The following is a 23,397-nucleotide window of genomic DNA, read 5'->3' as shown; positions in this document are numbered from 1 at the left end:
GCTCGATCCCAGGACCCCAGGATCATGATCTGAGCAAAAGGTAGATTCTTAATGGACCCAGGTGTCCCAGGTGTCCATGGAGCCTTGTTTTATACTTCTCTTGCATCTCCTCCCTGTGTGAGCTCATAGTATGTGCTCAGAAATATTTAGCTTATCTAATTTGTTTAAAATTATCAAATATTTTACATACATAACTATTTTTAAAAATCAAAGAATTCATTAAAAAATATCAATACATTTTAAATCCTTCCTCAGATTAGGTGATTTGTATGTGTTCACAGTCTGTATGTTCACATTCTGAAAGAACAAATAAATACTAGAACATAATTAAGTGGACTTAGTAATCAGAGAGAATAGTCCAAACCAGTAGGAGTATAATGAGAAAAAAAGGATTGAAATGCCTCATCACAAAATATTTTCTTTTCTACAAAATCATTTTTAGGAAATGAAAATATCAAGGCAATCTAGTAAATAACTAAAAGCTTTAGACTCAGATCTAGAGTCTAAGTCTAGGCTTTGAAACTTCTAAGAAATCCTGGACCAATTTCTTCATCTCTCTGAACTTCAGTTTCCCTTTTAGAAGAGCATCTACCTTAGAAGGGTACCCTAAAGACCAAATGAGATAAATTTCATACATGCTCAACTTTCAATAACTGTTTGCTCTTAACATTATAATAAAACCAAATAAGCAGTATCTATAGATAGTTAAGTATTGAAATAAAACTCAAGAGTTTAGTATTTTTACATTTTCAAAATTTGTTTTAAAAAATCCATAATCTTCTAAGTGTCCCAATCGAAATGATTTAAAGAATTTCACTAATAAGAGATTATTACTAGTATTACCCCTACTTGCATGAACACATGAAAGAAAACTGCCTGACATGTTTAAACAGTTTAGTACTATACATTTATATATATATATATATAATATAAAATATTCTATTTCCATGAAGTGTTATCTTGAGTACTTGCTATTAGGTTACTGGAAATAAACCCTAACACAAAATATATAATTTTATTGTCTGAATAGTATGTTAGTATTCAATAAATCAGGAATAAAAATTTAAGAATAAAACATAGAGGATCAGTATCTTACCTTATCAGCACACATTGCCACTTTAATATCCTGCTTTGTAATTTCATAATGCCGTATATTTCGTACATAATTCCCCACCAGCTTTAAAATGTCTGCAGAAATGTATTCTAATACTGCTACTATGTAAACAGAGACCTGGTGGTCAATTTTATAACCTAGGACCTCCTGAAAAATTAAAAGAAAAACATGTTTAAAAATCATATATGACAAATTTGACACACTGATTAAAAATTTAAAAAAATATACAATTTAGCTTAACTTTTTCTGAGGCTTCTGACTACCAACAACATTTAATCGTAAGTGGTTCATCTATGAATAATATACACACTGCTATTTGGAAATGTAAGCTAGGCAGGCAAGGCAAAATTACCCATGATCATGTAAAATACTTAAGTAGTACACATTACTAAATAGATCATCCTTAACCTAGGAAGGGAAGCTCCAATTTGGGGGAGGGGAGAAATGTTCACTTTACCTAGTTCAGGATACCTGGAATTAACTATAACAAAAGATTTTTTTTTTTATGCAGAACAAAAATTAATGTATTATTGATATCTGGAAATATCTACAAGCCTTACACCTCTACTCTTCTTTCCAAAGGAACCTGGGATCCTAAAACCCTGATGGCACATTCCTGATATTTATAACTGTTTCTATGGGGAAAAAACAAAAACAAAACAAAACAAAACAAAAAACAAGCTATGTTCTACTGAACAACAGTGGTTATTAAGAACATGTTAAATAGTATTATTAAACTTCAAAGAAAGTATGGGATTTTGTGGGGTCTACAGGAAAACAAATTCTATTTTCTAAATAATCCAATTAAAAAAATTTGAAATAAGAAATTTAAGTTGAGGACAAGTGGCATTTACCTTTAAAGACATGTAAAAACTATTTAAATGGTTACAGTAATAAGAATGTATTAGTAAGTTGAAATGATATCCATAATTAGATAAAAAAATTACGTTTATGATCATTATTCAGAGCATGGACATACCTCAATTTGTTAATTTTTTTAAAATATAATTCAATATATGGCTAGTAAGACTCATGAAAAGAGAATTATAAAGAAGTGTGCAATTACTAAGAGTTTAGTAATTTTCTCTAACTTGTACTTACTTCTTTAGACAAGTTAAGATATAGGCAGATATTTCTATCCCAATAACCTAAGTACAAAACACAATCTTTTGACAGTCTTAAACATCATCCAAGTGTCAATCTTAAATCTTGGACAAGAGCAAATAGACCTAAGTTCCCTAACATTATCACTTTGAGCCCTGTGAACCTGGACTAAAAGTCAATCACTTTCTGCCTCGGGCCCCTCTTCTGCAAACTAGGGATGAGAATAGTAATTTTGTAGAGTAATAAAACTTAGAGATAATGTATACAAGCATTAGCATTTTGCTTTTATCACAGTATACAGAAAATTACTGATATGAAAAGTATTAAGGTTTTAATTACTATAGTACCTGTATTTTTGATGAGTTTGTTTGTTTTATTAAATAAACAGAAACAGCATTATTAGAGTTTCCAGCAATTATTCTTTCTATTAGGTCTGGAGAGATTCAACTGACTGATTTAAATTAGGAGTAGGACTAGGTGGTTTAAGTAACCTTTACAAAGTTTTTGTTCAAAGATTACACATAGCCCTGTGGCAGACTCAAAGAGGTCCCTTACACATCTAATATTTTCAAGATTTATAGGGACACTTAGGTCTAACCAACAAGAAAGGAGTTTTATAAATTTTCTTTGAGGTTCTGGTAACACCTGTGATGAACAAAATTCACCATTATAACTTTTCTTAGAAGTCTTTTCAATTTGCATATTTTTGTTGGTATGAAATAACTTTAAATCATGCTGCCCAACTTACAGTTTCCTATTATATCATCCCTCCCCATGATATGACTTACTGGAAAAATTATAATGAGAGAATTTTATTCTTCAATTCACTATCTTTCATAAAATATATTCTTAGTGCTTTAAAATCATGGGTTTTATTTTACTTTTCAAAGGCAAGAAGGCAGTATTTCAGCTTTACCTTTAGTAAAGGATGAATTTTTTCTACTGGGAGAGATAAAGGGTTTCTTCGCTTCCTCTTTTCAATAGCCGACTGGGCATCAGCTATTGCCCACTTATCAATTGGATGAGGGAAACTTTTTTGAACACGTTCCTTGGAAAATAGGAAAATAACAACTAAGCAACAAATATATTAAATAGTGCTCTTCACTTACAATTTACTTTTAAAGTCAAAGAATCCCAAAAGCAGGCTTTTCACATATGGAATAATTTATAGTGCAAACATACTTAAGCTAAGAGAAAACTATAGCTGTCAATGTATTAGTATCTTACTTAGGCAATTAAGAGACTAAATATCCCTTGTATTATCTAGGGGGAAAATCACATTCTGAATTTCAGCTTCACTGTGATAAAGCTAATGACAAGAATGATTAGAATAACCACTGCTTATATAAAAATCTCAAGGAACAAGACCTAAGTTCAATAAGCAAAGATCCAAATCCAATTTTTCTTCATTTGTTCTTTCAACAATAATCACAATCTCAAGTGGCATTTTGTACTTGAAATCTCTAAGAATTTTTTCTTTACTTTTTCATCATGCAAAAATAACCTAACTTCAAAACTATTTGCACATCATGGAAATCAAGGATTTACATTGGTAACAGTAATTTTTATACACTGTAGCTCATCATTAGAGTTTGAATCCTTCAAAGATCATTAATTTTTAACAAAATAATTCATTTTAATTTCTACCTCTTATTTGGTTAGAATTTCCGCTGAAAGTGAAAGAACTCACATTAATAAAAAGGTGAATTTCCCTACTTTAATACATTAATGTAATTCATTTCAAACCATTCTCTCAAGTTTTAGAATTCCACTTTCAGGATACCATAGTTAAAACCAGCAGAGGTCGCTATTAACATAATTTAAACACATGTATATAACTGTAGTATGTAAAAACTATTAGATAAAATTAAACATCACTGATTTTAAGTCTAAATAAAAACTTTTGTCAGTTGCTATTAAAGTGGACAATAAAAAAGACTGCCATGTGATACTCTGGGGAAAAAATGTGGATCTAGGACAGATTAAGAACAAATATCTATGTTTAAGGTTAAATCAGCTGTCAAACGTTAAGAGGTGATTGTTTCAATTCTCATTAACAGAATTAAGAGGTGTGTTGAATGAAATTACTATACTTACACAAATGTAGTTTAAAAACTTTTTGAAATGCCTAGCTGAAAAGCTATTTGCCAGGACAGTATACCTTCATATAATACAGGCAATACAGAGGTCCAAAATATTGGGGTGAGTTTGGCAGGGGAAAAGGAGAAAAGGGAAGGGGGAAAGAGTGGAAAGGAACAACCAGAGCAAAAATTATTGTCCTTTTGCCCAGGAAATGACTTGCTAATCCAAAAGTAACAATTAAGAGACTTAGGACTAACTTAACTATGGCTTCTAATTAAAATGTTCAGTGATGAGTTTCATGTGGTTAATTAATTGGGTAGAACCATAATACAAACCTTACAATGGGAAGGCCCTGTGGGTTGCTAATTTTTTTTCTCTTCCTTAACTCACAGTAAGAAATAATAAATTCTTAATACATTTTACATTACATCCTTAAACATCACACACACATACTAAACTGGAACAAAGTTCATAAAACAGAACCTGCCCTAATATGCAATGCACTGATATTTTCTATTCATTTCAAAAACGTTAGTTGGGCAATGCACTGAAGTGATTTTATGACTAATGTTTCATAACCTACAGTCTTAAAAAACAATGATGTACAGTGGTGAAAGAAAAGCAGAAGAGAAGAGAAGCTGAATTCAATATGACAATTCTAAATATACTGCACATACGTCTTTGGGGAAAAAAAAGTCATTGGTGGAATTACAGAAGCAACACAACAGCAATCCCTTCCCATCTCAGTTTTATTCACCTAATTCCAAGTTTATCTACTGTTTTGAGAAAGAAGGGGAAAGAAAATCAGGAATGATAAAAGAGAAGGCAAGAAAGGGAAAATATTACTGACGAAAAATGTATTTTAAACTTAGGAGGTAACAAAGAGGGTCAGAATGTATGGAAAAAGACTGGTAAGAGTTTAAAAAAAAAAGTGCCTTGTCAAGTTTGAAAGAATTACTTTATCTCTTATAGTGGCAAATTTAATAGAGCAAAATAAATTTTTATGATTATTTTACATATTTAAAAAATTTTTTTAAAAGCCAAGGAGGAATGATCAATGAAAGAGTCATGAATTAGAATTCTATTACTGTGAGACATTAAGATTAATAATTTCATGTGTTTGAAATGAGAAATTCCATCTTCATTAATATCTAATGGCTTTGGGAAAAATCTGAGGTACAGAGCTAGGTTTGAGATTCTGCAGTCTCTTATTAGTAGAATCCTGTCTTTTCCTTTACAAAATAAAAGGGTCTAAATAGATATCCTTGTAAATCACTTCCAATACAAATATTCTAGGACCTGTGAAAATTCCCACTCACGTATTTCAGGGCAAATATTGAGAACTGCAAGTACTTTTGAAGTCCTATTTAATAGTTAATAAAGGCTTATTGTGGGAGAATTTGGGGAAGGGATCCTAGAAAGATAAAAATATAGAGAAATTACTTGGGAAATCTAAATGTTAAAAGAACATTATTAGAAATTATAAGGATTCTTTAGGATGTGAAGGAAGACAAGTTAACAAAAAAAATGAATGGAAAGGTAAAATAAACTTTTTAAAATTTAGACTATAGCTCATAGAAAAAAAAATCTAATTAGCCCAAGAAAGCCTGAGTTAAATGAGAAGAAAAATGCATCAGTGCCATAAGAAATGAAAGTTGGTTAAATATAGGACGCAGAAGCCAGGAAGGGAAAGAGGAAAATTATTGACACATGGAAATCAGTCTAGCTAACCAGAGAGAAAGAGGAAAAGAACAAGTGTAATTATGAAAGGATGAGACCTAAGCAATTAAAGAAAAAAAAAGAAATTAAATAAAATATACTTTACCAGCCACATGGAAAAAATACTATTATTTTTTGCTTCTATTTTTAAAAAAAGGTTAAATATAGAAAATGGAGAGGGAGCATAAACCAGACTGGAGCAATTTTATACCTACCTCTTAAAAAGAAATTATTTTGAAAAGACAGAAACAAATAATACATACCCCTCCTTTACATTACCAGAGCACTCATATAAATGCTTCTTTATTCATCTTGAACACTGCCTGACAGAAAGATACTCAAATACTGGTGGGCATGAATTTTGGTCACATCAATAAAACGAAATCCCTTTCCTTTGGACTATGATAGTTCACAGTCTATGATAATCTGTAGTAAAAGTTATCAAACTCTTAACTAACATAAGCAAGATTATAAATGTCTATAATCCATCAATCTTCAAGCACTTTTGAAGTATTTATCTTCCTAAAACTATAGGGCAACTAAAACTCACTTTTAGTCTATTAAAACAAATCCCTGGGGAGCCTAGGTGGTAAGCCTCTGCCTTCGGCTCAGGTCATGATCCCAGGGTTCTAGGATCAAGCCCTGCATCGAGCTCTCTGCACAACAGGGAGTCTGCTTGCCCCTCTCTCTCTGCCTGCCTCTGCCTACTTGTGATTTCTCTCTCTCTCTCTCTCTCTCTCTCTCTGTCGAATCAATCAATCAATCAATCAATCAATCTTAAAAAGAAAAACCACCAACAACAACCCACAAATCCCCTTGGGGCCAAATATCAAGCAAGAATTGCTATTCTACTCTGAATTATGTTTATACTTTAATCAAAATACATTCTTTAGAAAGACTAAAGATTTATATGTTGCACTAATTCAGACTGATCTATTTTTTTAAGTGCAGTTTTTAATATGGCACTCAAATTTTTATTTATTTTTTTTAAGATTTCATCTATTTACTTGACAGAGATCACAAGCAGGCAGACAGGCAGAGAGAGAGGAAGAAGCTGGCTCCCTGCCGAGCAGAGAGCCCAGATGTGGGGCTCAATCCCAGGACCCAGGAACCACGACCCGAGCTGAAGGCAGAGGCCCCAACCCACTGAGCCACCCAGGCGCCCCTGGCCCTCAAATTTTTTAAAAAATTTTGATGAATTCTCTCTTACCTCAAAAATTATTTGAAGGGCTTGCAAAATTCATGGCCCTTATTATTTTAAAAGAAAGCTCTGTAAATGTATTAAAGAAATTAAATAAATATAAAAGAAATAAAAATCCTAATGAATGAAAAAAATGAAAATTATTTTCTGATAAAAGAATTTAAGACACCATTATATTCCCTTAAATATTGCTGCATATTCATATTCCTGTCTAAATAACCCTCCAGGAATGGCACAAGAAGGGTATTTGACTATTGAATGGAAAGACCCAGGTTTCCACTTTTAAGAAAAATCTATTCTACAATTCTGAGGGTTGTCTAACATATAAAATAAGGAGAATAATAACTACTCTACAGGGTCTTATAAAGACATAAATATGTACATAGCAGTACCCTGAAATTACAATGCCTATTACACAACTGACTGTTATTCTCTCTGATTCTATTATTGTCATATATTCTCTTTCCCGACCATTCTCAATCCCAAAGACAGCTCACTAGTATATCACATGGCTACATCTATTTTAAGGGTCCAGATTAAGTGCTTAAAAATAACAAGAAAGGGGATAGGGTAAACATATATCTTCAATATCTCAGAAGTTTTCCGAGTATTAAGAAGCTATGAAATATCCTTTATTACTTAGAGTCTTGAGGACCTACAACATATTGGTTAAATCTGCACAAGTAAAAAGAGATTCAGTAATTTTCAAGAATTCATGGAGCTTTCCTTCAATATTGGGAAGTTATATATTAGCTTCTACATAACTAAAAGGAGGAAATTAGAGAAACAGGTATATAGTACAAGACATCTAGAAAGAGCTGAATTTGAGTTTGTAATGTAATCAAACCAGGAAATTCCTGGAATGGCATCTAACATCAGAAGGATAAGCAAGATGAGATTTGTAACCCTATTCTAACACAGTAGGCACAAAGTTAGGTCATGCATATTATAAATACTGCTACAGAACCTAATTAGGAGCCAAAAGAGCAACTGGAACTGGAATTGCTCATGAAAAGAGCCAGGCAACCAGTTCTATTCAACATCTACTCTGAATACCAATGTAATTAAATACTTACAGGAAATCATGAATACAAGATAGCTGACCTCATAACTCAACAAGGAAAAATGGGATAACAATGTATGAAACCTACGTTGAATTACTTAAGAAATCAAAGTGAATTATTATTCTGTTGTACATAATCTTTTCTATATCCACAACACCCGTAACACAATATATTTCAATATCTCTTTGCTTCAGCGGAAAATCTGGATCTCCCCTGAAGACTTCTAGAGCAAAAACTGCCCTTGTCCCAAAACCCGCTTGATGGTAAACTTAACATCTTTTCCACTCCCCAAGCTGTTTCTGGGTCATGTAAAATCTTGCCATCATCCTGTGTGACTTTATCATCTATATTAAGGACATATAAAATACCCTGGCCTCTTAATTCCTTGAATACCTCATCTTGGGGACCTTGGCTTCTAGCCCAGCTGCCATGACATGGCTGCATCCTGCTTTGTAACTGTGTTACTGAGGAAATCTTAAATTCCAACAACTTTGTCTCTGATCCCAATCTCTTCTTTTAATTCTCTCACTCAGGTATTCTAGTGTTATCAGTTCTCTGACCTTACTGGGAAATCCAGTACCCTAGTTCCATGCATGTTTTTCCCAGTTTACTTGCCCTCTCCTGGCAGAATGGCTGAGTTGGAATGTACATCCAAACGCTTAGACTTTCTGGGTTTAGAGTCTTGGCTTCACTACTTATTAGCTGTGACCTTGGGCAACGGCAATTTATTTAACCTCCCTGTGCTTCAGTTTCCACATTTATTCATCCAACACGTATTTCCTGAGTGCCTTCTCAGTGCCAGACATTGTTCTAGGTGCTAGGAATTCTGCAGTCAGCAAGGAAAGTAACCCTGGAGTTTACATTCTAGTAAGGAGGAAAAAACAGCACCATCTTCATGGGGTTATTAAAAACTGAATAAGGGATGTCTGGGTGGCTCAGTCGGTTAAGCAGCTGCCTTTGGCTCAGGTCATGATCCCAGGATCCTGGAATTGAGTCCCACATCAGACTCCTTGCTCAGCGGGGAGCCCGCTTCTCTCTCTGCCTCTGCCTGCCACTCCGCCTGCTGATGCTCACTCACTCTCTCTCTCTCTCTCACAAATAAATACATAAATATCTTTAAAAAAAAATAATAAGTTTTTTAAAAAAACTTTAAATAAGGGTGTCTGGGTGCCTCAGTTGGTTAGGCGACTGCCTTCGGCTCAGGTCATGATCCTGGAGTCCCGAGATCAAGTCCCCCATCAGGCTCCCTGGTCGGTGGGGAGTTTGTTTCTCCCTCTGACCTGTCCCCTCTCATGCTCTCTCCCATTCTCTCTCTCTCTCTCCCAAATAAATAAATAATCTTAAAAACAACAACAACAAACTTTAACTAAAACACAGATCATAGAAGTGTTTAGAACAGTGCATGATACTATAGCAAGCACTCATATAGCAGTCATTATTATATTTTACCTTTTTTTCCTCTCTAGTTTGGGTTTTGTGATTCTCTTTTCAGAAATTTCTCATTGGATATGCCCAAATATCAATCCCTCAGCCCCCTGGGGAATGACACAGGGCCTGGGGTATTTAGATCTATCTCCTACCCAGCCACTGTTTGTGATAAAATCTTTGTTACAATCTTATGTGTGCTGTGTTCTGAAAGCTTATGAGGCACTGCTATTATCAGTTTGCCCCATTCCCTGGCCTACTGTTCCATCGTCTATCCACCATAGTGAAATACCATTCAACTCAACTACCTTTCCCGTGCCCACGTTTGAGTACTACAAAAGATATGTCAGAGAAACCCAAAGATTTGTACCAGTATACATTCAAGGTTATTAAAGTCAAATGATCCTTATCATTACCAGAATATTTTGTATTTCCAGTTCTATCTCCCATTTTTCTGTAGTTTGGGCCTTCAAACCTTCTTTCTTTTTTTCTCGGACTTATAACTCCTTCATTTGCCCCTCATGGGAAGCTGATCCATAAGCCCCAACACCTATGTGATTAGCTGTCTCCTTTTATGGTTTCCCACATACCCTTTATGCATGGCAGGTCACATAATGTTATTACCCATATTCCTATCTGCATTTCCTCCAAACCAGAAACCCTAAAAAGACAGGGGCCATGTCATCTTGGTAAGAGACTGAAAAACTTCCTAGATTTTTATGTTTCCTTCTCCTTCCAGTTGGTGGGAGGAGTTCACTTACTACCTAAAATACATGTAACAAGTGAAGATCAAGAGTTCAACTGATACAGTTTTTAAATTTAAGTAGGGTTTGACCTTAAGTAAATTAAAAAACTTAAGTAAGGGGCGCCTGGGTTGCTCAGTGGGTTAAAGCCTCTGCTTTTGGCTCAGGTCATGATCCCAGGGTCCTGGGATGGAGCCTCACGTCGGGCTCTCTGCTCAGCAGGGAGCCTGCTTTCCTTCCTCTCTCTCTGCCTGCCTCTCTGCCTACTTGTGATCTCTGTCCGTCAAATAAATTAAAAAAAAAAAAAACTTAAGTAAATTAAGTTTTTAAATTTAATTTAAGTGGGGCTTGAACTCATAACTCTGAGATTTAAGACCTGAGCTGAAATCAAAAGTCAGACACTTCATCAAATGAACCACCTAGGCACCCCTAAATGAAATGTTTTTTTTAAATGACAGTTGGCTTTAAAAACAAAAGAAACATTTGAACATATTCCACTCTTAAAGCTATGTGTGTATAAAATTCTTGCATCAAGAAGTAGCATTTTGAGGTCAAAAAAGTTCTTTCCAGAAGAAAAGGAAAATATGGAATAACAGGACAGCTAAAACATACACAAGTTATCATATACCCAATACAAATTTAGAATAAATCCAGTCTACATTTTTTTTAATACCACGTATAAATTTTGTGAACTTGAAGATCAAACTCCTTCACTGGTATTAGAATAAGTACACAGATTAGATATGTGTGTGTGTGTGTGTGTGTGTGTGAAGTAAATAAAAGGCAAAATTTAACATACCTCTACATCTGAAGCACTTCGGGGCTGAGCTTGGCATAGCATATTTAATAACTGCAAAATTAATTCTTCAACATATTGAAGAGCATCATCACTAGACTCAAGAGTTGGATGAACTTGCCCCTGGACCTATAAACAAAAAGCAAAGTAATTAAAATGTAGATTTGTAAGCAAGAACATGATCTGGCTTCCAGGTACAGATCTAAATGTCATGACCCAGAAGTCTGGAGTTCGCAACCTTTTTCCCAGCCACATACATCATATATGCTTTAACATGCCCCTGGAGACTCAGATACCTAACTGCAAATTTCAATATATATATTTTTCTTCTTAAACCACAGTTACCCTGAGGTATGGGAATGCAGAGAGGGTGGGAGAGGCGAAGCTGGGAATAAAAAATGCAGTTTATATGGTTTCCATCAAGAACCAGTGGTGGTTAGAACATTCACTCAATATACTCCTCGGGCAAAACTGACCTCCAATGGCTCTCTGGCCTTTGTTTCACTCAATTTTCCCTACTAAATGATAAAATCCAACAGGGGCTTTCTTTGACTCACCAATGTAACACCAGCACCTAGCACTGTGCAGGACACATAATACAAACTTGATAAATGTTTGCTGAATATAGTGTCACCTTATATCAAAGGACACAAAATGGTCACTTTTGACAATCTGTGACTGTCTGCTTTAGGAAGATAACTTGGTGGTCACTCATTCATAAATGCCTAATAATCTTTTTTTTGTTATTTTAAAAATTAACATATAATGTATTATTTGTTTCAAGGGTACATCAGTCCTGTGATTCATCAGTCCTACACAATTCACAGCACTCACCATAGCATATGCCCTCCCCAAAGTCCATCACTCTGCCACCCCATCCCTCCCACCCTCCTCGCTCCAGCAGCCCTCAGTTTTATTACTGACATTGAGTCTGTTATGGTTTGTCTCTCTCTCTGGTTTCACCTTGCTTCATTTTTCTCTCCCTTCTGCTAGGATCCTCTGTCTTGTTTCTCAAATTCCTCGTATCACTGAGATCATATGATAACTGTCTTCCTCTGATTGACTTATTTTGCTTAGCATAACACCCTCTAGTTCCATCCACATTGCAAATGGCAATATTTCACTTTTGATGGCTGCATAATATTCCATCGGGTGTATATGTATATACACACACACACACACACATATCTTCTTTCTCCATTCATCTGTTGATGGACATCTAGACTCTTTCCATAGTTTGGCTATTGTGGACAATACCTAATTATCTTTACTTTCATTTTCCTAAACCATTTCTTTGGAGCCCATCAGGCCAAGAGCCTCTGTAGAACTTACATTTTAATAACCAGCAGGATAGTGTTTACCTGCATCCTCTGCCACTTCACTATGGGTCGCAACTATTCCTTACTTTTATTTATATTTTTAGATTCTACTTATTCATTTGAGGGAGAGAGAGAGGGAGAGAGAGAGACAGCATAAACACAAGCAGGAGTGGCTGGCAGAGAAAGAACATAGGAAGTATGTAGAAGGAAGGAAGGAAGAAGTAGACTCTCCACTGAGCAGGGAGCCCCACATGGAGCTCAATCCCAGGACCCTGGAATCATCACCTGAGCCAAAGGCAGATGCTTAACCGACTGAGCCATCTAGGCACCCCATTCCCTACTCTTAAAAATGGCAGAAAAGGGCGCCTGGGTGGCTCAGTGGGTTAAGCCTCTGCCTCTGGCTCAGGTCATGATCTCGAGCTCCTGGGATCGAGTCCTGCATCAGGTTCTCCGCTCAGCGGGGAGCCTGCTTCCTCCTCTCTCTCTCTCTGCCTGCCTCTCTGCCTACTTGTGATCTCTCTTTGTCAAATAAATAAATAAAATCTTAAAAAAAAAAAGGCAGAAAAATCAGTTCCAGGAGACAGACAATGTAAGTTTTAAAATATGTTCAACTTTAGAACAGCAGCAGAGCCTTCTTTGGAGGAAAGTGCACAGTACTCGCTGGCCAAGAGCATGCAGTATGGTCTGTCCTACTACACCTCATCAGCAGACAGGGTATGACAGCGTCAGTGTAGGGGGACATTTTAATAGACAGTATACTACATAATGAATTTCTGAAATGTATGTTAAACTCAACAGAGGACTGCTTGGGTGGTTCAGTCAGATAAACCCTTGATTTGTGATTTTGGCTCAGGTCATGATCTCATGGATTGAGATCAAGCCCTACATCAGGCTCTGCACTCAGTGGGGCATCTGCTTGGGATTGCCTCTCTCCCTCTGCCCCTCCCCCACTTGTGTGCACTCACGTACTCTCTCAAATAAATAAATAAATCTTACATAAAGTTACATATATATACATATATATGCATTTAAAATACTTATTAAAGAAAAATAATTTAGAGGCAGATAATACAACAACTCACAACTGTAGTGGATAGTGCTTCATCAAGTCTGAGGTTTAAGGCAATTTATTATTGTTTTACAGATGAAGAAACCAAGCTCCAAAGGCTTAAATCATTTGTCCAGTCATTTTTGGTTATGTCTGGTATAGCAATTACCAACCTGACTGTAAGTGATTTGTTTATCAATCTCTCCACCCTGTTAGATGACTGAATGGATGGACAATTAAAATAATGGTTAGTCTGGATTTAGAGCCCAGAATTGGTGTTTCTCAGCTCAGCACTTGCTATTCTCCATTCCATCATACTCTAAAGTATATAACTAGTGTAAACTTACTCCCCTTCAACACTTTACAAGACCAAACCCACCTTTCTGTTTTTAAACTGGAGCCTGGCTAATGTTTTGTTAATTCATTTATCTGAGTATAGGTGACACACAAGGTTACAATGGTTTGAGGTGTACAGCAGTAATAGCAGTGTAGCCTTCTCTACACCTTATGCTATGCTCACAGTGCAGGTGCCATCCGTCAGCACGTTACTACAGTATCACGGACTATACTCCACATGCTGTGCTCACATTCCCTTGACTATTCATTCCATAACCAGAAGTATCTCCCATTCCCCTTCACCCATCCGGTCCATCCCCCTAACTCCCTTCCCCCCCAAGCCACCATCAGTTTAGTTTGTTCTCTGTATTTCAGGTCTGATTCTGCTTAAAAGTTTTATTTTCATTCATTGAACTGCATGCACCCATTGGCTTAAATTGTCTTCTCTGTTTCCCTTCATGGCTGATTCATCCTCATTTATCAGTGAATCCTAACACCACATGGTACACTTTTCATGGGGGGCTCTCAGTCAAGTCTTCGTTTTTAAAATTCTCTTTTCTCATCAGTGGCACAATCTATTCTACCTCTCTTATTTTTCCATTTTCTTGTGAAGTCCCTTATTTTCCTCTACTCTGGATTCTACTGTCATTTGTTTATTCCCTTCTTCTGTTCTTTCCCCCAATCTCATTAGTTCTACATCTTAAACTATAATCTATCCAGATGACTGCCAAAGCTATCTCTAATCCTGACTTCTCTCCTGAGTTTTAGACACACATCTCAAACACTTGCTAGATATCTCTACCTATCCTATCAAAATCTCTAATATGACTTGGGAAGAAAAAGGAACATTTAATTATAAAAGTACTTAACAAGAAAAACTATGTCTCAGGGCACCTGGCTGGCTTAGTTAGTGGACCATGTGACTCCTGATTGCTGGGTTCTAAGGTTCAAGCCCCACATGGGGTGTAGAGATCACTTAAAAATAAAAAATAAAGGGGTGCCTGGCTCAGTCAGTTAAGCGTCTGCCTTCAGCTCAGGTCATGATCCCAGGATCCTGGGATCGAGCCCCACATCAGGCTCTCTGCTTGGTGGGAAGTTTGCTTCTTCCTCTCTCACTCCCTCTGCTTGTGTTCCCTCTCGTGCTGTCTCTATCAAATAAATAAATAAAATCTTAAAAAAATAAAAAATAAAATCTTAGGGGCGCCTGGGTGGCTCAGTGGGTTAGGCCGCTGCCTTCGGCTCAGGTCATGATCTCAGGGTCCTGGGATCGAGTCCCGCATTGGGCTCTCTGCTCAGCAGGGAGCCTGCTTCCCTTCCTCTCTCTCTCTCTCTGCCTGCCTCTCCGTCTACTTGTGATTTCTCTCTGTCAAATAAATAAATGAATAATCTTTTAAAAATAAATAAATAAATAAATAAATAAAATAAAATAAAATCTTAAAAAAAGCCCTTATAAGAAGGAAAACTGTATCTCACACATAGAGCTAAATTTAAGAAATGAAAGTACATTTTATTTTTTAAAAGATTTTATTTATCATCTGAGAGAGAGTCAGAGAGAGAGAATGCATGAGAGGGGGAGGGTTAGAGGGAGAAGCAGACTCCTTGCTGAGTGGGAAGCCTGATGAAGGGCTCAATCCTGGGATTCCAGATCATGATCTAAGCTGAAGGCAGATGCTTAACTGACTGAGCCACCCAGGTACCCCAAAATGAAAGTATATTTTAGAAATCATAGTATAGCAGCCCCTGTTTTCACAAGATGTTGTACTGGAAACCGTAGCTATAATTGGGGATTACATTCCTGTCCAAGGCTTCAGAATCACATGAACTATACATCTATAGATTTACAAAACCCACAGAATTTTAGAAATAAAAGGGACTTTAGGAGTCATTTAACCCAGCCCCACTATTTAGCAAATAAGAAAAAGGAAAATACCTATGAATGGGTATGCTACAAATACTAGCAATGTTATAAATACTGAAGCTGGGCCTCCCGGTGTCTGGGCCATCACTCGTTCCACTAAACCCCTGACTGTCAAATTTGGAGTCTGAGGAGTATCCTAGTAGCCCCATCAGCATAAGGAAAATGCCCACAAACTGCATCTAATCACCTGGTGGGCTTCCACAAAACACTTGGCTTGAAGTATGCTGTCACACTTTAATAAACGTTGACAAGTAATAAATGCAAAGGTACCACTATAAATCTCTATAATCTGAAAAGGTATAATCATTTTCATTCAAAATTACAAATAAAGTAAACTTTATGAAATTATAAATATACTGAATATCCAACATACAGCTAAAATGCTAGAGGTAATATTCAAATAAAAATATTTATGAATTTTTTTAAAAGATCTTATTTATTTATTTGACAGACAGAGATCACAAGTAGGCAGAGAGGCAGGCAGAGAGAGAGAGAGGAGGAAGCAGGCTCCCTGCTGAGCAGAGAGCCTGATGTGGGACTCGATCCCGGGACCCCGAGATCATGACCTGAGCCGAAGACAGCGGCTTAACCCACTGAGCCACCCAGGCGCCCCTCAAATAAAAATAGTTAATCAACAATAAATTTAATTAACTTTTAAAAATATCAGAGCCCTCTGAGGTTTAGGTATCTCGGGAACACATTTTAGAAAGTGTTCTGGAAAGTGCAAATTAATCATATTATTTTTAAAAATGTTCTTTGTTTTTCAAAGAAACCCATGCAAACAACATAATTCTTCACTAATATATATCTCCACCTCCAGCTGCTCTTCAGGTTACACTTTATGCCGAAGCAATTCAGACTATATGCGGTTTGCTAAAACATGGCATGCAGTTTCACTCACTGTTCTCCATGCCTACCATTCATTCTCTTACCTTTTATCTGCCTGTCTGACTTTCAAAGCCCAGGTCTCACCTCATTTGGGAAGACTTCCTTGTTTCTTGCGTCTTTCTAAGGGAGAATTAATCTCATTCATTCAAATGATTTATTGACTCTATTAAGTATCAGACTCTGAAAATGTTGGATACACAGTGATAAACCAAGAAATGTCTCTGCTTATAGGGGCCTTACACTCTGCTAATGCTTGTACTGGATACCTCATTTTTGTTATCAGTTTGTCATACTGAGTTATAATTACATGTTCCCTTGTCTACTGGATGGACAGTGATAATCTAATTGGGCAGGGCCTTGTTTATCTAAGTCTAGAATCATATTCTCTTTGCTTTTCGCTCTAAATCCATGACATTCAAGGTATACTCAAAGCCTTAGGGTTGCAGGGGTGAAAGGGATAAAATATCTTTCTTAGAATAAAAACCGAAAAGGGGTAGTGGTAAGGCTAGAGTTTGGATGATTCCAGGAGCATAAACTCCTTAGGAGAAACCATTCAACATATAAAGACAGAACTAAAATACATAATTATGTAGAATGAAATAAACTGTATATAACTAGAGTGGTGAAATGCTATGGTTTAAACAAACTTGATACTGCATAAAGTTTTAGAAATTTAAATTCAAACTGTTTTATTCACTTACGGTTACTAATAGCCAAATAAAACCTATTAGGTAAATTAATCACACAAAGAATTAGGCTTAAACAGAAAATAATGCATGATGGCCAGCTGTTCTTCTAAATTTCTGACTATTAACCTTTACCATATCTTAAATCTGTCAAATTAGAATTACAAGGTTTGTTCATACAAGAGACTAATAAGTTATTTTACTTCCTTAAAAAAATAATACTTTAAGACCTCCAACTGAAAAGCATGGACAACAGCAAATGTTTCAAGATAAGAAGACCAATTCCTGAAATACAGACTTTGCTCTTTATTCTTTTAAGGAAGATGCTATTAAGAGATTTAATGAGCAGACAGAAGTAGTATTGCATTTCCTGTATAGAGAACAAAAAACACTTCTTTTCTGTGAGATAGTGTTACAGCTAAAGTGTTACATTCCATTTAAGTGGTACTCAAGGTATTTAATAGGTCAAATGATCCAAATTATTGAAGACCATACAGAAGAGGTTACCCTGCCCAATCTTATGACAGCCTTCAGAAGTCATCTAGAGCTGATATTCACTGAAGGTGTATAGGGTGTGTGTGTGTGTGTGTGTGTGTGAGAGAGAGAGAGAGAGAGAGAGAGAGGCCAATTATAATAAGCATTTAGAATTGGGTTTATACACTAGATGTGGGTTTTCCCTTACATACGGTTTTTTAAAATATTGTATTTTATACTTACATTTACTGATATCAAAAAGTTCATATATTTTTAAAAATACAATTGGATAATTTAAATAAAGCAAATGTAAGAACTTCATTAAAGAATTAATGACAGCCATGAGTAAGAATTTTGTATGATCATGACAGTGAGTAATTCTTTTAAGGTAGAATCATCCTATTCAACAAAAGATGACACATTGAATTTTAAACATCCTCGGGGCGCCTGGATGGCTCAGTGGGTTAAGCCTCTGCCTTCAGCTCAGGTCATGATCTCAGGGTTCTGGGATCGAGTCTCACATCAGGCTCTCTGCCTAGCAGAGAGCCTGCCTCCCCCTCTCTCTCTGCCTGCCTCTCTGCTCACTTGTGATCTCTGTTTGTCAAATAAATAAATAAAACTTAAAACAAAACAAAAACGTACTTTAAAGACTTCCTACATCTATCTTAGAGATGGTCCATTTTGTCTCTACTGGTTTCTAACAGATTCAGAAGCAACTTTGTGGGCTATTATTGCCAGATTTTGTGGAATCAAAAAACAAAGGGATCAGGTCTGTATCAATCCCTAGTTGTCCGATACAGGAGTCTTCTCAGTGTATTCAGCAATCCCCTGGGTAAACTGCCAGAAAACACTACATTGAACTCTGATGAATTTTTCATAGCCTTTTCTAGCTAATGGCTCTCTGAAGAACGAGAAAGGCTTCTAGAGTGTATTTCATCCTATCTTGAGCCCAGATCTGCTACTTTGATTTATAAATATAACAGAATACAAAATAAAACATGTATTCTCAAAACTTCGCCATAGCAAATAAAGATTCGGACTGTTAACATTTCTTTCTTAGTGTTACAATAATTATTTAGCTAACATTTTATGTTTTAGGTGCTTATCTTTCCTCATTCATAGATTTAAAAACCAAAGCAAAAACCCTTTGTAAAAAAATTAAGAGACAAAAATAAAACAAATCAGAGAACTTAAATCTTTTCTATAATTAAGTTGACTAAAAATGTTTTCTCATTTCTTGGAGACTGTTAATTAGCTTTTAGTCCCATATATGTAACAATCTTATTTTTTTTCTTCCAGAGTTCCTCTTATTTGCTGGGGATTCAAAGAGAAATAAGAACATAACATCTACCCTCACAAAGAGTTCAGCTCACAGAGGAGCTAGACTTGTACACAACTGAATTAACATAGTGTGATGGGGCTAAAATGGAGTTATATTTAAGGTACAGCGATGACAAAAAAAAAAAAAAAAAAAAGAGTGACCTTGCTGATGGGTATGAGGAGTATCAGAAGTATCAGAAGTCTTCCCAAGTGGGGCGCCTGGGTGGCTTAATCAGTTAAACTTCCAACTCTTGATTTTGGCTTAAGTCATGACCTCAGGATTGTTAGATCAAGCCCCATGTTGGGCATGAAGGCTGCTTAAGAGTCTTTCTCCCTCTGCCCCTCCCCACTCCTCCAGCTTGCACCCTCTCTTAAACAAAAACAAAACAAAAGTCTTCCCAAGGAAAACACACATGAACTGCAGCTTATAAAGGATGAATAAGGTGTGAAAGGCAGCACATTAGGAGGCAGGGCTTTTACTAAAAACGCTAGCATATAAAAAATTATAGAGGCCAAGACCAAATGATATGTTGGGAAAACTTTAAGAGCTGGCCCAAAGAGCGCATGTAGGGAAGGCTAAGCCTGGGAAGGGCACACTTGTGTTTAATCCTAAGAAGTGGGGAAGTTACCAGGGAAATAGAATAATTGAAAGGTTTTAAACAAGACACTGACATAATTATATCCCTTTGTGGAAGAATTTCTCTAGTATCAGTACGAAGAATGAGTTGAAATGAAGATTATATTGAAGGAAGCAAAACTAGTTGGAAGGATGCTACAGGTCTGGAAAAAGAAAGAGTGAAGACCTAAACCAAGGTAGAAACACTGGGAGGTGTGTTTGGGTAACTATTTTGGAGGAGAGAACCATCAACTTAGTAAATACTAGTAAATACTAGAAGAGGATTTTTAAGATTTTATTTACTTATTTGACAGAGTAGGCAGAGAGACAGGCCAAGAGAGGCATGAAGAAGGCTCCCTGCTGAGCTGAGAGCCCAATGTGGGGCTTGATCCCAGTACCCTGGGATCATGACCTGAGCCGAAGGCATAGGCTTTAACCCACTGAGCCACCTACGTACTCCAAGAAGAGGATATTTTGCAGAAAAGATAAGAAATTCAAGTTGAACTCCTCAGTTTAAGGTTCTTGTATTATAGTGAAACAAAGCTGAAATTTTTTATCAAGTGGTTTAAAATTTTTATTGTATTTAATTTTTTTGGCTGTAGAGAGCTATTTCTCCTAGTAGTGTTTCAAATACTCAAGTAGCAAAACTACCTAACTACTGGGTTTTTATGGGTGAGATAAATTTACTTATTAACCTATTAGCTGTTGTAAGTACAGGATGTGAAGAGAGCTTTTTTAATGGATATTTGCAAATAACTTAGTCCCAATTGTCAAAATTTTTCTTTCTTACTAATGTGAAATGATTACAATGAATTAACTGCAATAAGTAAAAATTATTTAAAACTACTCATTACATATTTGGCCATGTGAGCAAAATATAAATAAATAAATAATCTGAGAATTTGTGTACACTATAGAAATAGCTTTGGACTACTACATATGGCCAAAAAAAATGCATGTACAAAAATAATAAAGATAACTTCAACTGTAATTTTTACAATAAAAGCAATGAAAAAAGATACAGCTAACATATAGCAACAACTTTAAATTATAGGAAATACAGTTACTGAAAAGTTCTATCTCATACCATCTGAAGAAATTTTCAATTATAGTAGGAAATATTCACACACAGAATTTTTAAAACACATACATATTTAACCCTTCATTCAAAACCACATTGTAAATGACATTATAAACCTGGGACATCTTATTGTACCAGAAAGCAGGGAAGCTCTCAGAGGTGAATGGGTCATAACAAACAAAACAAAACACAGGAATATTATGAAAAGGTTTCTCACTTTCAAAATATGGGCTAATTAAAAAACCAAATCTATTGTAACTAACGGAAATACACTGACTGTGCTTGCTTCAGTAGCACATTTACTAAATTCGGAATGATACAGAGAAGATTAGCATGGCCCCTGTACAAGGATAACTCATGAAATACAGTGAATCTATAAAAACCAAGGAGGTCAAAATGATGTTTTAAAAAATACCAAACTCATTAAATAGCACTGAAAATAACTGGGGCACCAATTCTTAATCCTGAAATAATTAATATACATCCTTCTTTTCCTGTCCAAACTATACTCTGGGATAACCAAAAAACCCAAATTGATGAGGAATTCTTCCTTACAGAAAGATTCCAGAGAACAAATGTAAAAGGAATGCAGAGCAAAAACCACCCATCTGCAACTTGAACAACATAAATTCAGACATTAATCACCAGCAGATGAAACCGTTATATGAAGAGTTAATCTTTTATAAAGAAGGGCTAAGGCTGTCACTTGAGAATCACCTGATCAATCTTAAGTTATTATCACTAAAACTGAGGCCACACTTGACGCAGCATAAAGCCACAGCACCACCTGTGGAATAATCTTGCCAAAAAAGCTAAAAATAAATCTAATCAAGATTCAAAAGCTAACTTCCATTTATAGAAACTATGACACATATAAGTTAGATATTACCCCAAGGAAGTAAACAGAAAAATCCAGAATGTTGAACATCTTGAATGACAACTGACCCAGTTCCTGTAATAAGTCAATTGGGAGAGAAGGGTCTGTAAATTAAAGAAAATTCAGAGACATAACAACTACATTTAATATGCAGTCCTTGTTTGGGGCTTCTGATTCCAATAAACCAACTGCAAAAACAACACTTCTCGGAAAAATGGATGAATCTGAGTTTTGACTGGTATTATTAGCGACACCAAGAAATTGTTAATTTTGAAAACTATGATAATGGCATTGCAGTTGAATGAATATGTAAGAATATGTAAGAAAAAATGCATGTTGAAATACACAGGGAGGAAATGAACTCTGATGAACACGATTTGCTTTAAAGTACTTCAGGAAAGATAAAGAGGCAGGTGGATGAAGAAGTAAATGTGGCAAAATCTAGGTAACTCTAGATGACAGGCATATGAAGATTTGTTCTGGCTACTTTGTGTAGGTTTTAAATTTTTCATTTAAAAATATTGGAGTGGAATATAAAAATACTGCATATACCCTACAGAGACTCTCACCAATGCAAATTCACCCCACTCCCACTATTCCCTTTGCAAAGATCTGGGGTTAGGACCGACAATCTGCATCTTTAACAAAATACCTCAGAAGATTCTTTCAAGTGATCCCAAGATCACACCTGGAAAAATATTAACACAGAAGAAAGAACTTCAAAGTCAGTCCTAAATATATCTGGAGAAATTAAGAGGGGGGTTGATAGAAGGTCTACAACCTGAGCTGACTTTTGAAAAATGAATGGAACTCTTCCAGGTGAATCAATAAAGAAGGCAATCTGGCAGGAATGCTATTAAGTAAACACACAGAGATACAAGAGTACATACTGCAGTTTAGGAAATAGCAAGCAGTTTGGTATGATTAGAATATAAGGAAGCATGATGGAAAGATGGTAGGAGGTGAAGTGAGCAAGAGATACAATGTAAAAGATTTCTGTAGGCCATGCTAAAAAAATTAAACTACACTCAATATATCTGGTGCTAAGGGAAATTTTACTCTGTATTCTAAACAGTTCCGTTATTGGACTTTGGAAACAAAATGTCCATGACTTGAGGACTATTTTTGTCTTAAAAGGGTCTTGGTAAAAAGACCTTTATTTTTTCTTAAGTTTTATTTATTTCTCTTTACCCCATGTGGGACCTGAACTCACAACCCCTTGACAAAGAGTCACCATGTTCCTCCAACTAAGCCAGCCAGGCACCCCAAAAAAGACCTTTTCATAAAAAAGACAAGATATCAATATCATAGTTACCTTCAACTAAGTTCTCTACCCTGTCCATGACCTAAAATGAGACCTTAAAAAAAGGTACTAAAATTAAATGTTCTCAAACAGAACAACAAAAATCAAACAATACACCTACATGTTACCATTATGTGCATAGAGTATGTACCTATGTATTTCCTAGTTCAGTCCACTAAGAGGGCCTAAAGGTACATATACATACCTCACTAACAAGGAGCACATCCAGTGCCCTGATCTTGGTTCCTAACACCAGACTCCAAAAGAGAAAAAAGCGTTCTTT

General features: G+C 35.9%; 1 protein-coding gene and 1 non-coding gene across 3 annotated transcripts in view; one reads left to right on the top strand and one right to left on the bottom strand.

Annotated features, from left to right (window-relative positions):
• SOS1 (SOS Ras/Rac guanine nucleotide exchange factor 1) overlaps positions 1-23,397 on the bottom strand; it is a 145,478-nt gene that overhangs the window by 71,133 nt on the left and 50,948 nt on the right. For both annotated transcript variants that reach the window (XM_044261705.1, XM_044261706.1), the window contains exons 2-4: positions 11,252-11,377; positions 3,135-3,266; positions 1,097-1,261 (exon numbers count right to left, since the gene is read on the bottom strand). In XM_044261705.1, coding sequence (XP_044117640.1) covers positions 1,097-1,261; positions 3,135-3,266; positions 11,252-11,377 — 423 coding nt within the window. The remainder of the gene's footprint in view (positions 1-1,096; positions 1,262-3,134; positions 3,267-11,251; positions 11,378-23,397) is intronic.
• On the top strand, positions 21,213-21,319 carry LOC122916628. The gene has a single exon (XR_006386256.1). It is a non-coding gene; the product is annotated as a U6 spliceosomal RNA (small nuclear RNA).

Source organism: Neovison vison, chromosome 8 (assembly GCF_020171115.1).
Source record: "Neovison vison isolate M4711 chromosome 8, ASM_NN_V1, whole genome shotgun sequence".
NCBI lineage: Eukaryota > Metazoa > Chordata > Mammalia > Carnivora > Mustelidae > Neogale > Neogale vison.
This window is presented reverse-complemented; position numbering and strand designations above follow the sequence as displayed.